The sequence below is a fragment of the Syngnathus acus genome, chromosome 9, assembly GCF_901709675.1.
Source record: "Syngnathus acus chromosome 9, fSynAcu1.2, whole genome shotgun sequence".
Classification (NCBI taxonomy): domain Eukaryota; kingdom Metazoa; phylum Chordata; class Actinopteri; order Syngnathiformes; family Syngnathidae; genus Syngnathus; species Syngnathus acus.
The window spans coordinates 14,283,950-14,311,826 of NC_051094.1; the positions used below are offsets into that span (position 1 = coordinate 14,283,950).

Genomic DNA, 27,877 nt, shown 5'->3' on the forward strand with positions numbered 1-27,877 from the left:
CGGTGAATGTATAGGATCAGTGAGATTGGACCACCACACTTGAGAGGAATACGCTCTTGTTATAATTAGTGGTACACCAAGTTCTCTGGTAGACCATATACATAGTTTTTCCCTTTAAAGTTGAGAATGTTGCCTCTCATTATCCATCCATCCATTTTCTGAAACTTTTTTTCCTCATGAGGGTCGCAGGCGCGCTGGAGCGTATCCCATCTGACTTCGGGCAGTAGGCGGGGGACACCCTGAAGCGGTTGCCAGCCAATCGCAGGACATACAGAGACAAACAACCATTCACACTCACACGACTGACAATTTTGAGTGTTAAATCGGCCTACCATGCATGTTTTTGGGATGTGGGCGGAAACCAAAGGACCCGGTGGAAATCCACGCAGGCACAGGGATAACATGCAAACTCCACACAGGGAGGGCCAGAGTCAAACCCGCAACCTCTGAACAAATATGCTAACCAGCGCCTGCCCCTTATTATATACAAAAAGATATTGTGACAATGATGTTTGGTTGTCAAGTAAGTTTTTATTTATAGAAATCATACATAACAGATTTGGTCAGTGTTTACCAGAAGCAATGGTGTATTACACACAAATCACAAGAATAAAGTGTTTCAGTTTGTGTTAACAAGCATTTCAATACTTGCAATGATTTGGAAAGTAAGTCCACTGTTGTATTTCCACACATATTTAAATGAATACTGCAGGAGGGTGATAAACCTGTTAATACCCCAGGAGTGTGGAAAATGGGTCAATTAAGGGAACCCATTAAGTTGCTCTCATAACGACTGCAAGTTAAAGGGAGGATCCCAAAGAAGGAATGCAATTAAAAACACCAAAATAGCAACTCTAGTTACATAAATCAAACGGAATGGTAACTAACAAAAAAATAGGGACAAAATATGAAGGAACTTTTAAAAAAAATGCTGACATTTAATGAAAACATGAAAAATATTTCTACTAGGGGCGGTGTAGATGCCACCAAAACACTGATGTTTTACACATAATACTAAAACCTTCCAGTTTATTTCAGGTCAACATGCCTGCATGTTGGAATCAAACTGCAAATTTCCGTCTCTGTGTAAACACAAAATAAACCTGTGGCACAAGCAACACTGAGAGTAGACATGAAAACCTTGATCGATTTATATTCCAACAATCCACAGTCGCCAGTGACAAATGCTTAAAACAATGACAAATGTAACAAATTCACCTCTGTGAACATACGACTATTGTGCACGATGACGGGCAGCAAACGGCATCAAAAAAACGTTACTGAATTATAAAACGTGTTGGAAAAGATACAATTTGTCAAGATACAATTTGTGCATATACCTTCTAGGCGATAGTAAACCAGCAGGTTGACGCTCTCATGTTCATCCAAACTAAGCATCTGAAAGCTTGCGCTTTATGACTGATGAGGTGATTCCGCCATCTAGTGGCGAATTCGCGCATAATCCATTTCTCGTTCTGAACACCGCTTTTATCATGTAAAAGAAATCCTGTTATACTTCGCTAGAAAAGAGAAGGCTCTGTCGTTTGCTATCAGGTGTTGGAATGCCTTCAAGCTGAAGAAAGTAGAGTAGAACTTGCACCTGAGAAGACAAAGGAACAAGTGAACAAACATTAACCGGCAGTCGAGGTTTTACTCTGTGCTGCCAAGTTCGAACCTGAGCCATGACCTCCAGAGACCAGCTGTCATTCATGGAGATCGGCTGTGAACTGTTAATTGTGATTTTGCTGTCTTTCTCAGACGGTCGAAGCAAAGTGGGACCAAAAACAGTAGCCAGGTTGTGCAGAGACATCTTGTTGAAGCCCTCATTTTCAGCCACCCTATCAGTACAGGAGAGAAAGTTGGAGATTTCATATTTGTGTTGGTTGAGCACATGGCAGGTTTTTTTTTTTAAAAACGGATAATTGGGCCAGATGTTTGCATATGTTAAAAAAAAAATTAAAATATGCATGAAAAAATGTGAAATTGGGATAAATATTTAAATAATTCACTCTTTTTTTATATCCTATCATTTTAAAACTAATGAAATTCCAGTCAAGTCAAGTTTATTTGTATCACCCTTAATCACAAGAGTCTCAAAGGGTTAATTAGGCACAATACTAAAACAAGTCTATATTATTTTATTTTTCATTTATAATTAATTCAATCAGAATACATGAACCAATAGTTCAGTAAAACTCAATTTTAATAAGATCCAAATAAAATCTTTATATCTTATCAATAAACTGATTACATTATTATTATTATGAATTGATTAACCAATTATACTGAGTACTGAGATAACTGAATAAAAATAAATATAACGTCAATAAATGCATTTTATCTGACTGATTTTAGGTAGGAAAAGGCTACATTAATTCAACAAATAATACCAACTTCTATGGCTACTTGAGAATCCAAATCAATCACGAAACTTTTTATATCTGACAGCTACAATACATTTTGGGTACTGAATAATATGAAGGGTTGCCAATTGGATACACTTTTCTAGAACAACACATTTACTCAAATTTCTTTTAATTAGTATCATCTCAATAATTAATAAGATTTATAATGTCAATGAAGTCAAAAGAAGTCTGCTGGTTCTAATCAAGAGCATTCTCTATTCGGGCTTCAGTTCTCTGCAATTCACTGAGGAAATTGGAGCATTTATTTCAGTCCGAATGTTTCAAACTTGAATTAACACTTGCAGTAGTTTTTACACTCTCGCATTTCGTTAAACTCTTTGAAGGCCCGTTTTACTGCCGCTTCTCCTCTCTCAACCGTTCCTTGCCTACTTGGAGAGGGGACTAGGTGACGTTAACAAAACGTGATGGTGTATGGATTATGCACCCACTGACTGGAACAAGAACTGAGGTGACTGCGGCGCTTTATCTCATTTAATGGATTTTGACGCTGTTTTGGTGACCATTGAAAAGTATATCAAGCACATCAATATGTCCCATGACTGGTGAGCTAAATTTAGAAAAGGCCCACGGGCTACCTATGTGGTGGTTAGAGCTGGTGACCATGTTGGTGACACCATATCGAAAGCCTCTGAGAGCCTGATTAAAGAATGGAGATGTGCCCACCCCTGACATAGAACATGACAAGCGTGTTTTACCTTTTCAGGTGGTCAAGTAGAAAGAGAAAGGTGACCAGATTGGGCTCTGGCAGAGACAGCAGTAGGTTGAGCATGCAGCTCTCCTTGGCCACGCTGTCAGAAAGCGCTGTATGGCGACACATTATTGTGGATTAGAGAAGATGTACAGAAAAATATCCACATCAAGTTGGATTTGTGACTGACCAATGCCTCCGGAAAAGTTGGGGTACAACTCGTCAGTGAAAAGAGGCTCAGGTAGCTCGCGGAAATACAACTTCAGCGTGCCGGCGATGGCGTTCACGTCCATGTCCCTCATCATCACAGACACGTCTTTGTTGTCTGTCAGGAGGAGAACATAAGATCGATCGGTGATTTCAGCAGCTTTGAAAGGAAAAGTTTCTTCACCAGTGCAGGAAAACACGTGTCACTAAATACATGCATCTCAACTTGAAAAGAGTAAAAAAATGTGCGAGATGAAGATGTAATGATTCCCCCATCAAATGAGCAATCATGGCGATGGCTTCCGTTCAAGTCAGGCTGAAACTCACTCGAATCAAAGGCGGCCTTAAGAGCTTGGATGTCAGTTGCGACACCAGACACTCTGTAGATGCCCACTTCCTCCATCCCTCGTCGCTCGATCTCTTCAACACACTGTCTCACAATCAGGGGAACCTTGGAGCGCTCCCGTCTAGTAAAATATGTGGAAACAACAGCAAAGTCCAGTCTACAATCAGCAAACCAGTAAGTAGGTACGAGAAGTCAACAAACCTAAGAGACTGACTAACATTAAGTGTATCAACGCAAGATCAAACAGTTTGATTCAGCCTCAACTGTTCATTCCACCCTCGACTTCGGCACGTTATTAACTCCTTTACCGAAATGCGTGGCGTGCGATCAACTCACTTTGTTACGACATTAATTTTCACCCCAAACACGCCAGACTGTTTCCGCGAAGGCATGCGCTTGAGACTGAACTCTCTGCTGGTGAACTTCATGGAAAGCTTGACCTCCACCTGAAACAGCAGAATAGAGAAGGGAGAGGAACACACTCTTAAATTAGCGTAAGAAGTCTGATGTCAGATTCCGAATGCGGCACGACTGTGGTAGCAATAACGTTCATGTGGCAGTTGTACGTTTTTGTATTATTTCTGCTCCTCTTGCCTTACTCACCCCATTCATAGCAATGACCGTCCTCTGCCAGTCTTTGTTTTGCAAGTTCTGGGGATCCAACTGTAAAAAAAATAATGCATATACAATAATCCCTTGTTTATCGCGGATAATTGGTTCCAAAAACCACCCGCGATAAGTGAAATCCGCTAAGTACGGTCACCAACAAGAAGTACTGGGCAGGCTAATGAGTTAGCGGAAAGATGCTAATTCGCGAAACGGACTTCTAAAGGAATGTAAACGAACATTTGGCGCAATACTACATTGTCCTAAAGGTTAGACGCATGTTTCCTCAATTTAGAAGTTTTATTTTGACTTTTAAATGTTTTTTTAATTTGGAAAAAAAAAATCCGCGATGTAGTGAAGCCGCGATAAACAAAACGCTAAGTAGCGAGGGATCACTGTATTGTAAACAGTGTGCAAAATGTTACTTCAAGTTATTTTCACTGTCAACAATAAAGAGAATATCAACTGTAGGAGGAAATATTCTTATTTCGTATGCTATAGCTAGCTAAATGACAATGGACGCCCTAGTGTTCTCTTCAAAAGTCAACATTGCTTTTTCAAATTCAAATTGAAAGTGACAATTTTTGAACATCTGGCTGAAAAACAGTGAATCAGAACCACATGGCAGATGATTTTTTTTAACACAATAAACTACTTTTGGGGTTTTGTAAAGACTATCATTCTTAAAAAAAAACATTTTTCAAAGACCAAATCCAATTTCACAAGTGCAAAATATGTACCACTTAATGAAATAAAATCTGATTTGATACTCTTTGACCCTCTTGAGACTTCTTTCTGTATATTTATTTACCTTTGGTCTTAGCAGACTGCTACGAACTCTGTCCCAAAGACGGGCCCCCGTACTTGGGGATTTCCCGGGAGCCATGTCAAGCTCTTCCTCCAACGCATTGATTGTCTCACACACTCCATCCTCACTGGAATTACACTCACTCATCCTTTCTAAAACGTCCCTTTAACGAAGGAAGGGCAGAACGACAAGAAACAACAACAAGCCTGCTCTAAAGACAAAGAGACACTAACAACAACCATAGCTCCATCTTGGCCCAACGCACATCCACTGACTCCTTTGCCTTGGACAATCTTGAAAATCCTCATCAATGAATTGCTGGCAAATTCTTCTCAAACTCTCTAAATACACGCTTATTCCAGCAGGAGTCCGAGAACGCAACAAAGCCATGCAGCCTGCTGACCACGCTGCCTTTGTGTTGTTCTACTTTACTGTTGGATTTGAGGGATTAACTCCCGAGAATCCCCTCCTACCCTCATTATCGACGTGCTCACGCCTGCTGTTACTTCTCACTGCCGCAAGTACTGAATGCCACTTTGGCAATAAACTAAACAGAATGACTGTCCACTGATTAATTATATATGTGAAAAAGCAATTATTCCGTTTTCTGGCACCTTGTTTCAATATTGATAAATAACGCTCACGCTGAATGTTGATTTTGACTATGTAGTGGCAATGATAGTCCCACAAGCTCATCATTAAACCTTTGGCAAAACTAGTTTGTCATTGAGATGTAGTACATTTAAAGTCTGCACCTTTGACACTTGACCTTTACAGGTACTGTCCTCACTTGTGTCATGGGGGTGCTGCAGGGTACAATTCACAGTAAAGCACTTTTTTTTTTTTTTTTTTTACTCCAGCCACATTTTGAGCTCCATTTGAGTGAATGGGTATATTTTAGTCATGGCGTTTTCTTTTTCTCACCTCAGCGCTCTGAAGTGTTTTAACCCTTCTCTGCAGCAGCAGGGAAATCTTTTCACTGGTTTATCAAAGACTGCTTTGTGTGTCTTCCTCCCTTTGACATACTCTGGACTAACGCTAACAGCTACATTTGGTCAATCCAAAGTCTAATCCACCACCCTCTGTCACAACACTCTATCAGAGGTCAAGCCGACGTGACCCATGAGCTAACACACACCTCACTTCTTTATGAACAGCAAAAAAAAAAGTGTCCCACCAGCGTGATTAGACAAAAATGGGACAAAAATAGGGATGTTATTGCAATAAATAAAGGGTAAAAGAAAAGGTTTTTTGTATAATCCATAACGTTAGTTAAACATTAGTTAAACTGGACATTTGGGATTCAATAATGCATGTATTTTCTCTCTTATTAGTTTACAGAATTAATTCGGGGGAAAAAATATATATAATTTGTTCTTTTTATGACAATTATAAATTTACTTGGCCCCATTTGTATTGCTTACATCGAGAGATAAAGGCTGGCCAACTTTTATCTTAACAAGAATTTACAGCACTCAAAGAATTTAACTATTTGGGTCTGGATGTTGTTGTAAAATTCATGTTGCTTTCCATTTGAAGCAACATACAGTACCTTAATCTGTCCTTTGACCATAATCTTGTCTGTCATCTCGCCATCTTCTTTGCTCTGCTTGGCTTTGCTACAAGACTTCTCATAGCAGAGCAGCCTCAGAGTCTGGGAGCCCTCCAACTCAATCTCAAACTCCTTGCATGGAAATAAGAGGACAACCCGGTCAAAATCCATATGTTGCCAAACCATGCACACACACAATACATATGGAATGCAACACACTTGGTGCATGACAAATTAGCGTGAAATGGAAAAGCCGTCTGCCAAGAAGTGTTTTCCTCTGTAAAGTTCTCACCTCGTTCCAGCTGGGCTCAGTAGAGTCTCTGTACACACGCGTTTTGGCTTTGTTGACAAAATAGCCAAAGGAATCCACCTCCAGAGAGCAGTAAAGGTCTGATGGATACAAGCCCAAATAGAGGCATTAGAGATGCAACACTCCTGCAAATCTCCATTTTAATTCTATTAGTATAATTTCAATAAATGTCTTGTTTAAGCAAACAATGAGAAGCAAAAGTAACTAATCCCTCCCCCCTGCAGCTGTTCTTCCATCTGACAGTCTCAGTGACACAGAAGAAATTACTGCATGAAAAATTACATCGCATTAGTGGACCTAATAAAGTCAAAAACAGGAGACGGCGGCACTCACTTAAGGTTTGTTTGAGACCCGATGCAGAGTGTACAATGACATTCAAAAAGCCGTACAATCCTGGCGATTCGTCATCTGTGTCGGGATCAAAAGTGAGTTTTCGTTAAAAGTCTGCAAGTATGTTTTAGATGGTTACGACAAATTCAACTACTTGTGGACCTCACCCTCTTTGTTTGTGGTCACTGGAATAGTGTGGACAGTCTGGAGTTTCACACATGAGTTAGTAAGCATCTGTAGCTCGACAGATGTCAGAGAGAAGCTCTTGAAGCCTATGAGGCAAATGTTCAAACACATTTACATCAGGCACAAATAGGCTATGGCTTCATCTTATATTGTGATTTGATAACTTGCATTTCTTCTGGTGTTCGCGAATAATCTCCCTCCATTCAGCACGTTCGTAGTCTGACGAGATCAGAAATGTGAAACCCTGAATGGCACAAAGGGACTTGATGATTGTGGTTAAATACCGCAATGACAAGCTCTCAACAGCAGAGGGCAGCATAAAGCGATTACAACGATACTTCAGCTAAAACACAAGGGATTAATTTGTTTGACAGTGATTTTGGACCTTGCCATTCCTGTTGGCCACTCTGAAAGCCATGTTGGGTGACATGAGAAGAAGCAGAGACTCCTGCTCTGATAACCTCTTCCTCAGTCGCTCCATCACCTTGGGTCCTTTGGTGGTTCTCTACAGATAAACAAAAGCCAGGGGTAAGCCAGGGGTTATTGCTTTTAACAATTGGTGCGTGATCAAATTACTACCATCTAAAGTGCGATCAATGCTTCGAGTATACCTTAGTTAACATTCATACAAAGGCATATGCATGGAGAAGAATTATGACTGAGAGGGCTCCATGTTGTGCTCAATAGCACTTAAGGCAGTGTATGAAAGCAGACCTGCTCTTGAACCTTGTGCTCCTAAAGTCATGTCCACGTCTTTCTCTGGGAATCATTACCTTTTCTTGTTGGATCTCATTCTTAATCTGGGACAGTTTGATCTTCATGGCGTCAATTTCCTCGTCCTGGACTAGAGGGATAGGGGTCGACTCGCAGTCCTCAATGGTCTGAAAGGTTAAATCGGCTAGAGGAATGTACCACTTGCAGTCATACTGTTGGCCTTTCCTGTGAACAAACAGAATACAAATGCAGTAATACAGATATTTTTACAAATTGAACCTGAATTTGAACACTCATTTTAGATTTATTTTAAATATACAAACCAGTGGTTACAGTTACAGGCAAAGTATTGAGTCGGACTCACTCACCCTGCAGCCTGTTTCTTCAGCTTGGTGCAGAGCAGCAGGTCAGTAAAGAGGAAGACATGACGGAGTTTCCTGGAACCTTCAACTAGCTCCACCACGAAGCGGTCCCTCAGAAGCTGGCGATTCTACCAACAAGAAGCTACTGTTACGAAAGCTACACAAGTTACAACAAGTAGTGGGACTTCATAATTGAATGAATACCTTTACATCTGTCTGCCACTACTGATAAAATGAAGGATACTAAATTCCTCCATATAAAGAAAATCAAAACTTACAATAATTTGAAAGGATTTTTGAAAATTACCATTTCAATTCCAATCCTCTCCGAAAAATCAGGGACATGAGGTAAGACAGGCAAACCAAAGCAAGACTACAGTTCGTGGACGGTTTGAAACTATGTAGACAATTTATTTCACAAGTACTTATTTAGACACAAAAATATTGTTGGCTCTAGTGGGGCACTGAATCTTAAAATTAGAGCCTACTCTTCTTGTTTGAGAAATATACGGCTGTTAGCTCTCGGCACTTTGACCTCTGGGTGGAGGTTGTTTACATTGTGACACTGCCCCGTGTGAGTGACTGCGGCCTGAAAAGAAAGAAGGAAATCCATGCATGACGAGAAGCACTCCAATCTATGTCTGGCTCTGTCCCGGTTTCCAAATGTTGTGGGATGACATCCGTTTATTGCGTTGATGACTCAAAGGGAGGGCAACTGCTCAATAATCCAATGGAAAAACCAGCTGCTGGTTTTCAATCAATGGCTACAATGACATTGAGTATTCAATGCGTACTTTCAACTCTGCTGGCTTCCAGCAAGCAGGGTTAAGGTGCTACACACTCAGGACATTGGGCTGGTGTACAATGATGAGACCTGGTCCAGGTTGATTACGGGGCACAAACGTGACAGGGCAGCCGGGAAGGATGGGAGGGAACTCTTTGCTAAGCTAATCAACAAGCCTTCCTCGTTTGCAACACAAGACCCCCTCACCTCCTGTGTTTGCACTGCTTAGTCACACACTTCCTTTTGCTCCACTTCCTACACAACTAAAGCAGAAAGGCAGAGATGACTCAGTGGCCACCTTTTATTCGAGCTTGCAAACACCTTATGTTTTGCCATGTTACTGCCAAAAAGATGATGCAATCTTGAATACTGTAAGGTCATTTTCCCTAACAAGCTACAAATTCAACATTTAGCACTGCGCTAAATAATTTTGACAGAGCTACAAAAGTGGCTGTGTAGTCCTTTTAAGGTGTGCCTATTGCTAAGAGTATTTTCCATGTTATGTTTACAGTTGAGAGTTTTAGAAGTCTAGCTTGATTCATACAAGGGGCGCGTGCAGGAAAGTCAGCTAAATAAAAAATAGAGCAGGTGTCAGGGGTAGGCGTTTGCGTCAGTGGAATATATTCCACTCATTTAATTTGGAAAAGTAGCAAGCTGTGTGAACAAGTAGTATTTGTAAGGTTTTCCCACAAATCAAAATCAAACAAGCAGCATGAAATCGATACTACATGACCATGAAGTAGTATATATGAATATTGCTGAGCATCTTTCTGATATAGTTAGTATGTGAGAATTCATTTGTGGACGAGTGGACGTGCCTAATATTGTGGCCAATAGGTACGTATATAAGAATGACTTCATAATTTATTTATTTATCCAGAGTTGGAATGGTAAACTCATCATGCTTATCTACACCATGGTGCTCAAAGCATTTAAAAAAAATCTCACATCCATCCATTCATTCCCGCAATGTGTTCTGCAACAGCTCTTGCTTGAACATTTCCCATTGGAGGGCACCGCGTCCTCGTTTGGAGTACCTACAGCGGGGCCTCTGTTTTTGGTGCACTCAGAATAACCGAACGGCACTTTTGAACAAAGTTTAATTCGGAAACTATTCAAATGTGCCATTGAGTCAGTCAGTTGAGCCACAGAGTAGACAGTTGCGTTCAAGAGTAGGGGAGACCTTAGTCACTGACAGCAGGACAAGGACGATGAAACATCGGCAAATATCTATGTTTAAATTTTTGTTCAAATTTGGTATCTTACTTTAACTGTAATTGTTAGCCAAAAGTGCAATTGATGTGGATTAATGCACTCTTCGTTGATGTTATTGTTCAAAGCGAAAGTAAGTTGCCTATGTTGCCATGACTACTTCTGTCGGCAATTCTTCTTGGTCATAATAGAAGAGAGAAGATGACGATGCCCAAGAAAAAGAAGCAGCAGGAGGAGCCGTTATGGTCACCAACTTTTGTTTTGCACAATAACCATAAGCAGTGAAAGTCCTTTTAATTAATCCACTAGGATTGTATTGGTGACTGAAATGCTCCACTGAATTCCAGACAAGGTAAACCATTTTAGGATCAAATTAAAAAAAAGCTTTAACGTAGTTATTAGCCAGCGTGGCATCATACTCGTCCACTGTCGAGGAGCAGAGCAGGCTCCTCTACCGCCTGCCCGCAGCTCGCTATTAAATCTTCATTTTTCATTTTCAAAGTTACCTTTAGATTACCTTTATTATTATGTTAAGTGATAAACTGACCTCTCCCTTCTTAACTGTCATTGACTGTCTGCGTGGGGTGATTTCTTCATTAATGCTGGAGAGAAAGTTCTGCGAGATGCGCAGGGCATCCTGTAGCAACGGATAGTCAGGGTGGCTGGACGGCGTATGCTTCAGTAAGTCCTGAAACAAAAACAAACCAAATTTTAGTAGCAAAGTGCATGCCCACAACCATCTGCATTACCACTCCACAAGTTGACTTACATGCAGAACGAGCGTGCTGCGGGTGACCCGGTCTACAGGCTTGTAGAGAAGAGCTGTCGAGAAAAATTCGGCTTAAAAGTGGTTATGACTCAAACACCATCTGTGGGTGCCGGTCATTTTATTCAGTACTCACTTTCTAGGGATTTCTTTGCTGACTGGTCTTTGTTGTCCTTTGTGCCTTTGACCTTGAGGTTCTGTCAGGAAGACACAATTACAACATTAGCAAGTGTCCCATAGCATTGCGCAATTAAAACACCACAAATAGCTTTGTGGCTCTTTTCTGCAAAAAAGTGCTCCGTCATCACTTGTCCTGGGCAGCTGCACCGCATCAAACGCTCGACTGCTGTATGTAGTGTTGCTGCATACCTCAGATATCTGTGCAAACTGTGTGTTTGCCTGGCAGCATTTGTCTGCTGTCGCCACAGCAACCTTATAGTTATCCACAAAGGCCCGGTACACTCCGAGTTGGCTGGCCTGCGGGACATGAGGAGAATCCAAATAGTTTGAACTAAGCAAATACTCCAGGTAACAAAAAACCTTGCTCTTTAATAATCACTGCAAGGATTGATGTAGTCAGCAGCTTCTAATTTACAGCCTTGTCTTCCAGGAAGCTATGGTTAAAATAAAATCTTGGATGATGATGATGATCAGAGGTCACTGATCAAAGCAAGAGAATCAATTGACAGTGTTTAATGTGTTGCCTTGATCAGGGTTCGGGTAGCGCTGTCGACCTTTGTCAAACGGTGTGTGAGGCAGACAAGCAACGAAGTAACAAAGTAAATTTAGGGTAAACAGGATTAGGGGGAGAATTCAATTACAAAGCATGCATTACAAAACTTGACTTTCCTCTCAAACCAGATAGATGACAACCACTGGTAATTTCCCATGTCAGAACATGCTAGCTTGATTTGGCAAGAAAAAAGCAAAGCAAGTGAGGGAGACTCAGGGATTTGTTCCGCGTCTATATTTAAACCATGTATGAATGTTTTTCATCTTGCGACAACACCAAACAAGTTCTTATCCAGCATCCTCCTATAGAACCTTATGTTCTCCTTTATTGCGTGTCATATGGTGAGACGATGCTTTTATGGGGCTGAGAGATGGCCCCAGGCAGTCGAGTCACGTGTGCATTTCAAAACATACGCAACCTTATTCCATGGAAGGGCTCAGTTTTGTTAAGCGAGAAGGAATGCCATTCTCATTCCCATTGTTTTATTCAGAGGAAGCGCAAAGTCAACTGTTCTTCAAAATTAACTTCCAGATTGCATTGTTTTCTATTTCAACTGCATGCATGTTAAATTACAAGAAGGAGAAAAACAGGTTTTAGATAATGTGCCCGAACATGTTTGACTTGACTATTTTCCTATTCGATGACGGATAGTTTACGTTTATGGTTATCTTTTAAATCTTGACTTTAAAATAGAGTCGTTCCGAAGCAAAATTGGCAAATTACCAAATTAGATCATACCAGTTTCTGGAAGAGGTCTCCCACACATTGCTGGTAACTCCAGTCTTGAACACGAGGAAGCAAAGCATCATAGAAGTCTTTATGGATCTCATGGAGCTCTGGCACTTTAAAGAAAATTGTCTCGATCTGCTGGATGGTCAGCATTGGTTGCGATGTTGTGGCGGCGGCCCTTAGCGGTTTCATGGGCTTTAAAGATCAAAAAACAAATGTAAACTGTAAACAAACAAGAGTTTTAAATTCAAATCATTTGTCATTCAGAGATTAAAGAAGGATTAACAAATACATGTGCCGGCCACACATTGAACTGAAGTCAACAGTTTACAGTAAAGGGAAAAGGTACAAGTACATACAATCAATAGTGCTTCTAGGTGGCTGAGGTAGGTCTCCTCACTGGCCAGGATTCCGGACAGAACCCACTTCCGCATCTCCACCCCTTTTTCCTGATCCAGCTCAACCTGACACAAACATGGACGTGACCGAGAGAAAACAGTCATTTTGGGATAAAGCAAGTCTCCTGTTGACGGATGTGTGGTGTTATGAGCTGACCGCACACATGTGGCTACAAATATTGTTGTAAGATCAATTACACAGCATATTTAATTACACTCTGTAGGAGGTTTACATTCCACTGGGGCTTAGTCAGACACTAACGGTATCTTCCAGAAGATAAATGTGTTTGTCTTATTATTTCAACAGGTCAAAGACATCAGTCATCTCAGCTCAGGCTATCATGTTGGAGCTACAGTTACACCAATTACATTCCTTCCATTGGTGTTGATGACCACCAAGAGTACACAGCAGAAGAGAATAATAACACACACATAGGATGAAAACAGAAAAAAGAAGAGGAGTGGGGTCTCTTAACATCAGTGCCTTAATACACATGGCCTGTCCCAAAGCCAGTTAAACAATGCCTGGGTTGCATCATTTTTTTAATTTGGAAATGTAGTGAAGCCGCGATAAACGAAACGCGAAGTAGCGAGGGATCACTGTACATCCATCCATTTTCTGTACCGCTTTGTCTCCACGGGGATTGCTGGCGTACTGGAGCCTATCCCAGCCGTCCTTGGTCTGTAGGCGGGGGACACCCTGAACCGGTTGTCAGCCAATCGCAGGGCACACAGAGACAAACAACCGTCCGCACTCGCACTCACACCTATGGGCAATTTGGAGTGCTCAATCGGCCTACCATGCATGTTTTTGGGATGTGGGAAGAAACCGGAGTTCCCGGGGAATACCCACGCAGACACGGGGGGACCATGCAAACTCCACACAAGGATTCTATATCGGCCTCATTTGGTATTATAAGGTACTGTACTTCACCCACATTTAAAGGCAGCAAATGGCACTTCTACAGAAGCAACAGTTATACAAAATTAACATTAACTTTACCGACAGCGTCGACTCCAAGGAACAAGATGATTGTGTGTCTCGGCTACAACGACTTTTGGGACGCAGCTGTGGTGATGAAGAAGGAGAGCCAGTGAGGGACAGAGCATCGTGACAAGATTGCTCTTCCGAGTGTTCCAAGTCATACGTAAATGACGGCGGGGCCTCGTTATCTGTCAGAAACAAAACACAAATGTAAGCCATGTAATTTCTCATCAAAAGCAAATAAGTGATGGGGTATAAATAATGTACTCTATACATTAGCCATAACATGAAAATGCAACTGAAGATTCCAGTCTCATTCACATTCACACTTATCGGCAATTTACTGTAGTAGTGTCCAGAGAAAACCCACTCCAGAATGGAGAGAACCCAAATACTGAAATATCCTTCTCATTTTTCTGAACATGGTAACCAAAACAGTCAAACCATGTCTCATGATGATGGAAGGTACTGTACTTGAAGTGCTTTGGCTTGGTAATGTCACCTCTTTAACCTTCCACAACCCTGTGCCCAGCACAAATCTACCCAAAGCCTGTGCCAGGCACTGAGAGCTTGCGGATAGTGGATAAACACACAATGATCTCGGTTGCCCGGGCGTCGATTACTTCATCAGCTCAAGAGCTACCGAATCCAAACTATGTACAGTATAGGGTTGCAATGGTCTTCAGGGTGCAACTTTAAAATAAAGAACAGGCTGACAGTGATCACCTGGAAGAAAAACGTGTCTCAAATGTGATTTCCCATTTGTGGGACACCCGAAAAAAGCTCAACAGACATTGCTTTTCTGTAATCACTGACAGCCGTCTCCGAGTCATCAAGTCGCCATCACTGAATGATCAAGATTAGCTAATGTCTCTATGAGGGGATCCCAAGAAGCAAAGAAAAAAAGTCTAAGCATGCATCCAGCAAAGAGGTTTGTAAAGGGAAGTTAATTAAAAAAAAAAATCGTAAAAACAGGAAAGAGAGGATTCCAGAAAGTTAGAGAGGACAAAGCTGAGTCACCCTGGAGAGAACGGGGAAATCGAGCGCAGTGGCAGCTACAGAGACAATGTGACAAAGGACTTCAACAAACAGAGCAAACCCAATTGAGAGGGAGAGACATGTATTGAGTGTTTGAGGAAGAGATGAGTACCGGCCAAGCAGCTCGCTTTAGTACACAGGGGAAGTCCTGTGTGAAAGGCCACTCTGTGTTCCAGCAAGATTATACATCAGCTCTGCCAATGGATGAATAACACATCCTCTCAGCAGCTTCAGAGGCAAGAAGCATCTCTTCCACACTAAGTAAGAGGAGACATTTAGATATTCAATCATCCCCAAACTGAGGTTTAAAAGGGTCATTTCTAAAAACTTCCGGATCATTCTAATGTGACATTGTGAGAAATCAGACAAAAAAGGATTTTATTTGCAGTCAGGATAACAAGAATTGCAACTGAGGAAGTGTCCGGGCAAGTCAACATTAAAGCGGAAACAGGCCTTCTGCGCAAGGTCATCTTTGAATAAACAGGCTGCACTCCTGTAACGTGTTCTATCAAGTACAACATTTACAGTACAGCTAACTTTGATCCCCAGCATAAAAAAACTTTGTCCGTCTCAATCATTTCATCCACGTTGTAGTCCAAATTGCACATCGTAGTAGTTCAGTTTTGTTTCCCCTAAAACCTTTCTGCCATCTTTTTTTTTTATTGTAATTTACCTATCTTTTGCTCTTTGTGAACCTTTCCAAATGAGAGAAGGCTTATCTATTACTTAACACATAAAATTATTCATGCCTGAGGAATTTTGTTTTTAATCTGTAAAAAATATTGGCTAACATTACAAATCTCAATGCTGATTGATGTGTATCAGATATTACGCGGAAGAAAAACATTTCCCAGATTCCACTCCCCTACTTAAAAAATACAAAATACCTTTGCTGTTTTTTTTTTGTGTTGATCTTTGCAGTGAGCATTTATGCTAGTCTATATTGGGCAATTTTAGCAGGGTCAGCAGTGACAGGATCACAAAACATCCTGCAGCTGGACAGACAGGTCTTCCCTGTCTCTTCCTAAAGCAGCTCATAATAGTTTCAACCATGCAATAAAGCTGTAATAAATACGCTCTAATGACCTTACATAAGCGCTGATCCGACCAGCTGTGGATCAGAGTGAAGCTGTATTTGCTTCGGGCTTTGCCTGAACTCTGTAATTTGATGTTTTTCAAGAATTTCATAGGACTGCAATTTGCTTCAAATTATTCCGGGACATTGCTGATTTTCCCACACTTCCTCCTTGAGTACGCCAGAAATAAATCTTCAAGGCTATATCAGAAACCCAAGTTTCCACTCCCCTTTCTGGAAGTTTATCGGTCATTAGGAAACAGGTTTGTTTTCTTAAGAATGTGGAAAAAAAGGAATGAAAGGTGGTATTTCAGTTTAGGCTATTGATGACAAAGCAAAAACAGTGAAATCCCTAATCCTAATCCATGGAGATAAACTACGGCAGCGGCCAGTGACAGATGTACATCTGAGACTGTTACAAAATCAGAGATTCAGTTTCACAGTCTTTCAGCGTTTGGATTGAAAGTGAAATTGCTGCTGACAAAGATGCAGACATCTTGCTACACATTGTTGAGTTCAAACTGAGAAGAAAAAAAAAAAAGTGCAATCAGCTTTTTTGGATGGAAGTGTATATATACACACGTGTGTGTGCGTGTGTGTGTGTATATGTAAAAAATCAAATGTGACCCCATAGCCCCACCAAGGAGAAAAAAATCCTAGCTTCGCCATTGCATCCAATGATAATGTCAATTTCAAAATGGCTGACAGGAAGTGGATACGTTCAAACAATTTGCTCGTCTGCTCATTTGCTTGTCTGAGTAATCAATACATCCATCCATCCATCCATCTTCTGTACCGCTTAGTCCCCACGGGGGTCGCGGGCGTGCTGGAGCCTATCCCAGCGTCATCGGGCAGTAGGCGGGGGACACCCTGAACCGGTTGCCAGCCAATCGCAGGGCACACAGAGACAAACAACCATTCGCACTCGCACTCACACCTAGGGACAATTTGGAGCGCTCAATCAGCCTACCAAGCATGTTTTTGGGATGTGGGAGGAAACCGGAGTGCCCGGAGAAAACCCACGCGGGCCCGGGGAGAACATGCAAACTCCACACAGGGAGGGCCGGAGGTGGAATCGAACCCGCACCCTCCTAACTGTGAGGCGGACGTGCTACCCAGTGCGCCACCGAGCCGCCTGTAATCAATACAAAAGAGCAAAAAATATTTGAAATCTTTGTCAGCATATAACACTGTGGTTGTTTTTATGGATATTTATCAGGACTAGACGTCATAATTTCCTCATTGTTCATTAAAAAGTGCCGCATGGTGCACCAGAGATTAGACTTTTGCCTCAAGAGTGCCAAGGTACAGATAGATCTCAGTTCCATTCCTCCCATGTATTTGCCCTGAGCTTGAGTGTTTTTTTTTTCTTTCCAGGCATTCCTGCTTTTTCCCCACATTGCTAAACGATGAGTTTTAGTTTAATTGAAGACTCTAAATTGACTATAGGTGTGAATGTAGCAAAGTGTACATGACTGTTGTTGTTTTAATGTGCCCTGCAATTGGTAACCGTCCATTTGGGCCGAACTGTCAACTGGGTTAAGCTTCAGTTGATCAGCTCACTCACAACCCAAATGAAGACAGGCGGAGGAGAAAATGAATGGATGGATTGTTTAAAAATTCTGCAGATTATGTGGAATTTATGGTTGATCATTAATGGTGCCTTGAAGCAATGGAGGGGGGGAAAAAAAGAGTGCCTTATTTGACTATTTTTGTAACCTGAAAAACAACATGATGTTGGCTAAGCAATGTTGACCTACAACCAGACAGATCTCTTTTGTAGTAAATCCTCTGAGCATATATGAAGATATGCTCTACACAAGATTGGGAATGAAATTTTTGAAGATTCACAGTTTTCCAATCTTTCTGTTGTGACCTTGCAAACAGATGAAAAGTGAATTGTGTGTCTATCCAGGGCCAGGCTAGCAAAGGCCATCAGAATTAGCAACGCTGTACAACTGTTTATGTCACTTGAATCATTATATGAGACATGACCAGTCTGAGAAGACATGAAAGATGAACTTTTTTTTACAAGCTGTGCAATGCCAAGGGTAGTAAAATGGAATCTGACAGAAACTAATTGGAGTGTACCGACAACGTCCTCCAGCTGGAGGTTCCGCAAATGCAATAGTCCCCAATGTGCTGTGGCAAACTTACAATATTAGCCAAAACATCAATACGTCAGTATGAGGCTTTTTAGCCACATGGCCTCGGGAAACAGCGAGGGCCACCCGCAAACGCCACTCTACTGCTGTACTGTATAGGCCAGCCTAAAATTAGTGCCAGTCAGTCAGTGAACAGTATCGGTTAGAACTAGGCCGCTCTGCCCAGCGCACCTACTAATTAGTGCGTAGAAATAGCGCAGTGGTGAGACCACTGCCTGAAATGTGCTGCATAAGACAAATAATTAAACCCAGTAATTCCAATTTGTGAAAACATTGTAGGAAAACACACGCTGGGTATGAGTGTGTTTTTTTTGGGCAAGAGCAAATTAATGTTTATATTATAGTAAATGCAACCTGGTAGGGTTCCCTTGGGGAACGCTACCAAGTACACCAAGAGGCTTAATGCCACATTAACTTACCAATAAAGACGCTGAGTTAGTTTTGAAAGGGAAAAAATGTATTGAAATACAGTCACCTTTCCATTTAGTACCTATTTTTTTTATAAGTTATAAGAGTCGCCACTCCTAGCTAAGAGTTTGCGTACATCCTGTAATGGTTTCCATTTTATTCACATTTATAGACAACTTGGAGTCCTCAACTAAACTAAAATACATGTTTTCGTCAGAGGTCCCATTGAATAAAAATGTATGTTAAAAAGACAATTAACAGAATTAGCAAACAATCTTCTTAATAAATATATGATAGTTTGCTCATGGTAACTGAACCACAAAAGTAGATATAACAGTGTTATTGAGCCCGAGAAAGGAAGGAATTTATTTGTCAATTGTGGACTTGTTTGATACTCTTCTGTGATTAAGGGCAACATAAATACATTTGTTTTGACTATTCCATCTGATTTATTGCGCACTTTTTTGCTAGTTTTTCATTACCGTATTTTACGGACTATAAGGCGCACCTAAAAACCGAAAATTTTCTCAAAAGCCGACAGTGCGCCTTATAGTCAGGTGCGCCTTATATATGGACCAAATTCCTAAATTTAAACTGGCCCGAAGCATTGTGTCATGAAATCAATCATAAGTGGCCCACTGAAGACTATGAATCATGAATCAAAAAGATTATCGATCATTATTTTGTGAATATAAAGTAATTTGTTGCGTCTGAAGTTGAAATAAAAAAGATAAAATGGAGAATGATTTGATTTGGATTAAAAATCTGACATAATGCATTAATGGTGCGCCTTATAGTCCGGTGCGCCTTATATAAGGACACAGTTTTGAAATGGGCCATTCATTGAAGGTGCGCCTTATAGTCCGGTGCACCTTATAGTCCGGAAAATACGGTAGTTTAGTTGTTAGTTCTGAACAAATGAAGAGTTTGCCTTTGCTTGTTTTGCATGCACTCGTTTCCCCGTTTCCTCACACCAAACAGCGTCTAAAACAAACTGTATTGACTAGTAATGCAACAAGTGCCACAGGTCAGGCTGTCGTGAGAGAGGTGAACTCATACCACACTTAAGATTTCATTATCCGTTGCCCCCCACACCCTGCGAGCAGCTGAGACATTCCATTGGTACTTGCCTGCCAGCAGCCAACAGCACAGAGGGCCCTTTGAGTGTGACCAAGGAGGGGCGCTGAGACTGCAGGACCACAGACGCTGAGGCGGAGCACGAGGAAGGACCACTGAGCCAGGGGACTTGGGTCCACAAGCTCATAAACATGCCAAAGATTTTTTGCAATTATCTACGGCAAAGTGTTTGAATAAACAAGCAAACTGAGTGAGCTAAGAAGCACTGAGCTGGCTTAGGACCACAACCTGACTTAATTCTTTTCTACAAGTTCCCAGATAAGGCGGCACAAGGAGCCTATTCATGGAATTTCTTTGAGAGCAGCTGGCGATGCCGGACCTGCTGTCGTGAAGGCCTGCCAGTTTTTGACTACTGTGCACTACACGCTGCACAAAGGAACAGGTGTATCTTACTTACTGCGACGGGCACTTCCTCCGGTACGCCAACGTTTACTCTAGGAAAGGGAGAGGCTGCATTCTTTAGTTTTCATGACCACCACTACACGTAAGGTGCTGGTGACCTGGTACAATGATAGGTCTGTCTGGGCTATTTAGAGGGACCTCAAATAGTAATGACAGTGCATTTGACAGGAAATAAGAATAGGTCTAAAACTGGCTGATGCAGCAAATACTTGTGCCACCCTCTAGACCAGAGCTGTGCGGCCAGGATGCCTACAGCCTCTGACTAGTCCTTAGAGTGATCAAAAAATCATAATAAAACAGGAAACGTAGGCAGTGCTTTTGTTCTATGCGCACATGTGGAATTTGGTACAGGTAGCGAGCAAGCGATAGCTGCGACTGTTGTCTTCTCTGTGGCGTTGTCAATTTTGCATCATTTGTGTCTTTTCCAAATCCTCTGGAAAATATTTTTCCAAAAAAGAAACTGGCAAAAATGACAACAGTGGTCATAATTTTAGCAGCATTCTGATTTCCTGCACGGTGAAGAATGGCTTGGATGAGTTACATATTTACTGTATAACAATTGTACTGTATTTTCTGGACTATAAGTCGCTCTGGAGTATAAGTCGCACCAGCCATAAAATGCATAATAAAGAATAAAAAAAAACATATACAAGTCGTATCGGAGTATAGGTAGCATTTTTGGGGGAAATTTATTTGACAAAATTCAACACCAATAACATAGGCAACAACAGGCTGAACGGTACGGTATGCTAACGTTACATCAAGACATAAATGAGGAACTGAAAACGTGCCTGACATATCATATTAACAGTTATTCAAATAACTATAACATAAATAACAAGTTTATCAAACCATCTGTGTCATTCCAAATCATTAGATCCATCAAAATCTTCATCCTCTGTGTCACTTATAAAGAACTCCGGTCACTCCGGAAATAGATGTGGGGCTTCCTCTGCTACATAGCTGACGTCAGACTCATCGTCAGTTGCAGTTCCAATTATTCCACAGTATCACAAATATCCAAATCGCAATTAGTTGTTGGAATGGCAATGACACACTGTTATTAATCGTGGCTGTTAATCGTTTTTTGTTACGTTTTTTTGTTCATATGCTACCCATCCACAAATTCTCATGGAAATCGATTATAATCCCAGCAATTAACAAAGCAACAGCAAACAATAGCACATTTGTACTTGGCAGAGGCAAATAAGATACTGTACAGTATATTAACACACAACTGCACAAATGGGAGTGTTTGCCCCATAGCAATCAGAATTGACCAACAACCACTCACTATTTTACTTCAACCCTGAAAAAAAGTCCACACACCGAGACGTTTCTTCAAGCCGCCATCCATAAGGCTTTTGTCACCCATATTTAAGAGTCATGATGATGAATTATGGCAAAAATGAGCCACCAGTGAGCTGGCCTCCTTAAAGGGCCCATAGCTAATCAGAAACTCCATCTATACCCTGGAAGAACAATTGCCCCAGTTAACCAGAAAGTAGGAGATAACAACAAAAAAAGAAAAGCTGGGAAAGCCCAGAGAGGTGTGACAAGGTTACACAGCAATGCAGGCGACAGACCACAATTGTTTCATCATCCCTGAGTGACTAATAAAAAGCATGGCCGATGTATGTTCCACAATAAACCCTTGACAGCCTCAAGCAGGCAAATCTAATACTTACATCATGCTCAACTAAGCAAGATAAAAAGAGTCTTTACAACAACGAGATCAAGGTAGCAATGCTTTTTTGCAGGGTGTCATACATTTTAACCACAATAATTAAGAGCAACAGTAAAGCTCTGTGACTGCTCTCTGCAAGTCCCTCACCACAACAAAGGCCAGTTTATTGTAAATGTGCCCACACCAACCTCCTGCCCAAATCTTAATCAAGCAACGTGTGCACAAATAATATTACAACATCACAAAGTGAATCCAGACATCTGGTAATTCATTATACAAGGCTGACATGAAACAGCTGTGCTACTATGTCAGCACTTAGTCTCCTCTGGTCAACCCCTAACCCTACCCACCGAGCTAGTAGCGCCAAGATATTCAATAGTAAGTGTCAATTAAGGTGTAGTTGAGTTACAAGTCACAACTTTCCTCTAGCTGTATAGCTGCATCTTACAGTGAATAAAGCACACTGTATGAAGTTATACTGTAGCTCGCCTAGAAATTGTTTTCAGACAAATAAAGCACTCAAAAGTCCAACATCACCTCTGCAAGATTAGAAAAAACACTCAATGTAGCAGAACATGCTTAGAAAAGGTAGGGAGGTGAGCCCTTTTACGAAATGCTAATAAAAACAGCACAGGCAACGTCGTCAGTGATGTCATGGAGGCTGCTCCGACTTGCAGGCGACAATTTTCGAAAGGAAAACATGCTGCTAAATGAAGGTATTGCTGTAAAAGCCCGTTTTCCAGCTGAGGTGGTACACAAGCCACATGGTGCCATTAGGAACATGCAATTACAGATGAACAGTTCTTTTTTTTTTTCTTTTCATGGGGCCATGTGTGAAACTGGAATGGTTTTTGAGGGCCACTCCATCACGCTAAATTCAGTTGTCGTCCGTACAATCTGACAGATGTGGGAGTAATTCACGTGTACAAGTGAATCTCAAGTAATCTTCAAGTCTCAGTTACTGCAGCTGACTGGTGAGGGATCACAATTGTTTTATCATCCCTGAGTGACTAATAAGAAGCATGGCGTGGTGCAGCATGTATGGACTATTACCAAGTAATAGGGGGGGGGGGAAAAATCAAGCAAGTTAAGTCAAGTCAAGGTTTAAGCAAGGCAAGCAAAGTCCTTACTTAGTTCAACCAAGTTGTAAGTAAAGTCATAAAATCTTGCCCAGTCATGTTGATCACTTGATCATAACCCAAAAATGGACATTATCTCTAAAAATTAAGTTTTGTTTGGAGAGAGAAATAATTGCACATTTCCCCACTGTAGGACCAATGAAGATCACCTTAACAAAAATTACTAGCATACAGTTTCGTTAATACAGTATGTGCATGTACTGTATTACACCAAACAACATAAACACATTTAGCATGTGCAGCAATTTTTTACTTTTTTCGAGTACCAACTACAAATCAAATCATTCTGATGACAAATTTCCTCTCATGCAAGAAATAATGTTGCTAACATGAGGACACAAGCCATTGCTTTCAAACAAAGCGCTCTTCCTCATGCACGCTTGTCCCACCCACATAAGCGAACTCTATACAAACACACAAGACAACCCTCATATTACTCCCTTAAGTCAGAGTTGCATTTTATGATTAAAGAAAAAAAAAAAAACACTTTCAAAATAAAAGCACCGTTACAGGTATTTTACATTTAATTTTGCCACCTGGATAAGACCAAATCTGGACTCGACTGACCCAATGTTTCCTCCGTGTGCAAGATTAGATTACTTTACATCTTACAAATCATTTCAACTAACTTGCCATTGTAAAATTAATTATTTGTGTTTACAGCACTGACTGACAAATGCGAGTGAAGACAGACACACATTGATGGATTCTACATTGCAGTCATCCCTGAGGCATGCTAACATACACTTCATGACGATTACGTCATGCACGATCGGGCTGTTTGTCACATGCTTTGTGTCAAAGAGCTTTGGACTGAATCACCTTACATAACAACACATTCTGTGCATCTGCCTAATCCAACTCACATTGGATGATTTTTAAGGGGCAGAGGCAAACACTTTCCTGGATCCCAATCCGTCTTTGCAGGATGTCTGGCTTCGACCCTGATATATGGGGAATTGCAGAAACACCACAACGGAAGTCCTTAACTATCTCCTGACTCCCGACATTCCCAAATTGGCCTAACCACTCTGCTTATCCCTCTTAACGGTGTTATATTGTTACCATGTCAAGACAGATTAAGCTATTGTGTTCACACAACAACAGGAAACACTGATGGGCAGCATTTCGATTGGAAGCCGTGTGACATGTTTTTAAGTCGTTCAATCCTCTATTTTGAGTGAGTAGTCAAGTCTTTTCTCTCCCCACCTCCCGTGACAAAAGAGACTCCCTAAATTTATCACGCTAGACAAACCGCTTTTAGGTTAATTACTCGGCACCAAGGACAACAACACTGATGTGCGCTGACACATAAAACACTCAGAGTGGACAAGGCCGAAGTGAGTGGGAAGCCCGGGGGCAGGAGCTGCCTCTGTCGTAGTCTTCCTGTGACCACATTCTAGCACTCAGTGGGCCACAAGCAGGGGGGACGAAAAGCGTGGAGGTCAGCAAAAAAAAATAAAACATTATCTCCATTAGTGATCAAGCATGTATCAAGCACGTCACCTTTTTTGCAAGGCATAACCAAGTAAAAATTATTTTCCTGCATTGTGTTGTGTTTAGCAAAAGCTGATTAAATCTGCAAAGAATTAACATTCATTACCAAGCTTTGGGGAGATTTGTTTTTTTTTTACTGCTCATTATTGTGTGAAGAAAATGCATTCCATTATTTCTAGCCTAGTTTTTGTAGGACACATCAGTCATCTTATTATATTTCTGCAGGTTAAACTCATCATGTGTTAAAAATAAAGGTTATGATTGGCCAGAAAACATTTTGGTTTGGAGTTAGTGTGCTGGGCTGTGATTTCATTAAACAGATTAGTAGAACACTTGTGCAACGTTAGTGTACTCTTTAGACTTAGACTTAGACTTAGACAGAACTTTATTGTCATTTTGTCAACACTAGGTGTGTACTTTAGTACTTTATCTTAACATTCTTGCCAGTGGCTCTATTCCCCTCCTACCGGGCCCGGGGCAAGGGTTAGTTGCTGCACCTACTATCATGGATACTAGAAGCAGAAAGTGAATTGGTAATCATTTGGTTAATTGACATTTGGCACAGATTCAACCAACACATGATGTGTAATTTTGTTTCAGTCTGTTCCCCTAAGTACTGTTTGTGATAAAAAACAAAGTAACTAAAAAAAAAAGGGTGATTTTCTTGTTGCCATTATTATTTATGATTACTACTTAAAGCAGGGTGAGTAATAGAGTATATCAAGTAATCCATTTTAGTTTAATTCCTCCGGACAACTTGAGCAGAATAATTTTGGCATTGTTTTGTTTATAACAAATAAGGAGCCCAGTGGAAGGCAGTCACAGAGTCAATCACGCTAAACATTGTCAAAAACACGGTGCCCCATTTATATCTTGCAAAGTGTTTGAAACTTAATGCTGAGGGAATAGATTTTTCAAAGCTTGTTTGTTAACAGGAGATATAAAGCAAATCTCAAAAGGAAAACCCCAGAAAGCAAAACTTGTTTATAATTTGTCAATGCTATTTGCTTTTTCTATCAACAAGGGGGACGAAATCCTGATAAAAATCACATTTTTATGCAAAACAAATCCTATTTTTAGTAGTAGTAGTAATAATGTAAGAACATTTCTACAAAGTTGTAGCAAAGAAACAAATGGACAGTCCAATTGACGTCTTTCATATTGCATATTGTATGGAGAATGTTGAATTTGTTTATGTTGATTTACAATTAACAATAAAAGAAATCACGTTCATAGAAAAGAAATGAATAAAATTTGTGTAATATGTGAAGCCAAAAACACAATAACATGAAAAAAATGCCTCTGTCGAAAATGTGATTTATTATATTCCATGAAAAATGTTGACTGCTATCATATGTGAGAGGAATCACGTGGGTCCACTGTCTAATGAGAAGGTATCAAATGGTCCACATTGAACACTAAATTAACCATAATATTTCCCAGTAAAAGGTCAATCACAAATCCAATTTATAAACACTTACTCTTTGTTTAAAAAAAAAAAAAAAAAGAGGGTATGCCAGGACCACACTTACCCAGATCGCCTTGAACACTGTTGTCATGGGAGGTCCTGCTTGATGTGGTGGACTCCCCATCACTGGGCCAAGGTTGGCCTGCTTTATGTACTCTGATCTGCTCAGTAACCCCCACCTGCTCCTTCTGACGCTTTTGGGTGAGAGGTGTGGGTGGGCTGCTGCTATCAAACGATTGCTGGGAAGGTGAGCGGCTTTTGTCCCTGAACATTGGATAGGTTGTGGGACTGGGGGAAACATGGCTGGATGGGCCTGAGGAGAAGTCCTCTTCGCTGGATGTCAAGTTTTCATTGGAGCTGCAGTCTGGAGTGTATCCTCCTCCTCCTCCGTCGTCATCAAAGCTGCCGGGGGAACAGGAGCGCCGAGGCCATGTTAGATGCGTGTTCTCCTCTATGCTGTGGTCTCTAATGTGGATCACTCGAGTGTCCCCCTCAGCCATCATTCCCCCGACATACACGCTGGTGTATGGTTGACACTCAGACTGTGTCTCCGATTTTCCTTCTGTGGAATGGATCACGCTGTCTTTCAGGGAGCGATAGGTGACCTCTGGTTCGGCATATGACCCATTATAACTGTAGTTCCCCTCGGTGGATCCACCCCGCTGAACACACTTGTTTAAGTCCCCTGTGGTGGCGGACAGGTTCCCTGGTACGGAATGAAGAGACCTCTTGCGTTCCATCTGCATGGCCTGACAGCCAAGCGTGCTGATCTTGTCTGACACTTCCCTGTCGTTAACTTTGACCAGTCCTCGTTCATAATGGTATTCCATATTCACGTAGAAAGGTTTCTCTGGTCCTCCCATCGCAGACAACCCTCTGCAATCTCCAGCTGTGTTTGAGTTGGCTCTCCTAATGCGCTCAAAGTTGGATCTCAGAGCCGCCACTGAACCCGGCCCCACTGGAAATTCGGTAATGTCGGACTCTTGGCGCACAACAGGTGTATCTCCGCCCTTCTGTTTTGCACCCACAATCTCTGAATATGGTGCCCACTTATCTGTCTTGCCAGGTGCTGTCTGTGGCTGCACTACAGATACTTCCTCTTTGTGAAGGTGTTCATCACTTGCCTGAGGAATCTTTTTAAATCCCCATCGCTGTCCATCATAAGACTTCCTTTCTTTTGCAAGAAGAGTCTGCAGGTAAATCATCCTAAAGCGTTCTTTGTTTACTTCCTTCTCCAAGTGTTTGATGGATGTCTTGCATTTGTCCAGCTCCTGTTCAATATCTCCCATTGAGTTCAGCTCCATGCATGGTGGATCAGAATTAGGAAACTGGGCTTTCCAAGCCTCCATAAATCCGACTGGTTCGACCATTGTTAATCTAGACAAATTCTATTCACAAGAAAAATCCACGAAAACAAAATGTGAAGCAAATTTTGTATGTTCTATAATCTCCATGATCCTGTGAAAAGAGCGGAAATTTTCTGGCTCCACTTTGCAATTGAGAAAATCTTCTCAGTCTTTACTTACAGACTCATGCACTCCACCCAAAAAAAATCACTGGTAAAATCCAAGTCCAAAAACATTTATCGTTGTCCTTGTGCTCTTGCTTTCGTTCATTCTCGAGAGGCTCTGTCTTCTGCATTTACTGTCAGACTGACTGGCAACGCTAGTGTTTTGGCTCCTCGTCCGAGAACAACCACAGCAGAAGAGGCGGGGCATC

The 27,877-nt window shown here is 41.3% G+C and overlaps 2 protein-coding genes across 3 annotated transcripts in view; both read right to left on the minus strand.

Annotated features, from left to right (window-relative positions):
- LOC119127745 (gastrula zinc finger protein XlCGF8.2DB-like) overlaps positions 1-27,877 on the minus strand; it is a 235,055-nt gene that overhangs the window by 125,468 nt on the left and 81,710 nt on the right. The window lies entirely within an intron of this gene.
- Positions 512-27,851, minus strand: si:dkey-91m11.5 (PH_BCR_vertebrate and RhoGAP_Bcr domain-containing protein). 2 transcript variants are annotated; one of them, XM_037259798.1, is made up of 23 exons: positions 26,223-27,851; positions 14,161-14,330; positions 13,119-13,223; positions 12,769-12,954; positions 11,667-11,774; positions 11,434-11,494; positions 11,301-11,353; positions 11,079-11,219; positions 8,542-8,663; positions 8,233-8,398; positions 7,845-7,964; positions 7,628-7,703; positions 7,441-7,545; positions 7,277-7,351; positions 6,926-7,023; positions 6,634-6,765; positions 4,271-4,330; positions 4,004-4,113; positions 3,649-3,788; positions 3,305-3,439; positions 3,122-3,227; positions 1,676-1,838; positions 512-1,600 (listed from the first exon to the last, which is right to left on the minus strand). In XM_037259798.1, the coding sequence occupies exons 1-23, from the start codon at positions 27,526-27,528 to the stop codon at positions 1,511-1,513; spliced, it is 3,828 nt and encodes a 1,275-aa protein (XP_037115693.1). In that variant the 5' UTR covers positions 27,529-27,851; the 3' UTR covers positions 512-1,510. The 2 variants fall into 2 exon arrangements, with proteins under 2 accessions (XP_037115693.1, XP_037115694.1); XM_037259799.1 differs by lacking the exons at positions 6,634-6,765; positions 6,926-7,023; positions 7,277-7,351; ... (11 more) ...; positions 14,161-14,330; positions 26,223-27,851 and adding an exon at positions 5,085-5,730.

What these genes read in the sequence shown, in the direction of transcription:
- si:dkey-91m11.5 (XM_037259798.1), bottom strand. Translation starts at nt 27,528, where the DNA reads ATGGTCGAACCAGTCGGATTTATGGAGGCTTGGAAAGCCCAGTTTCCT. An exon ending in CAGTGTTCAAGGCGATCTGG is followed by an intron (nt 14,331 to 26,222) that starts GTAAGTGTGGTC and finishes TGTTTCTGACAG; the next exon opens with ATAACGAGGCCCCGCCGTCA. An exon ending in ACCTAGAAGCACTATTGATT is followed by an intron (nt 12,955 to 13,118) that starts GTATGTACTTGT and finishes TGATCTTTAAAG; the next exon opens with CCCATGAAACCGCTAAGGGC.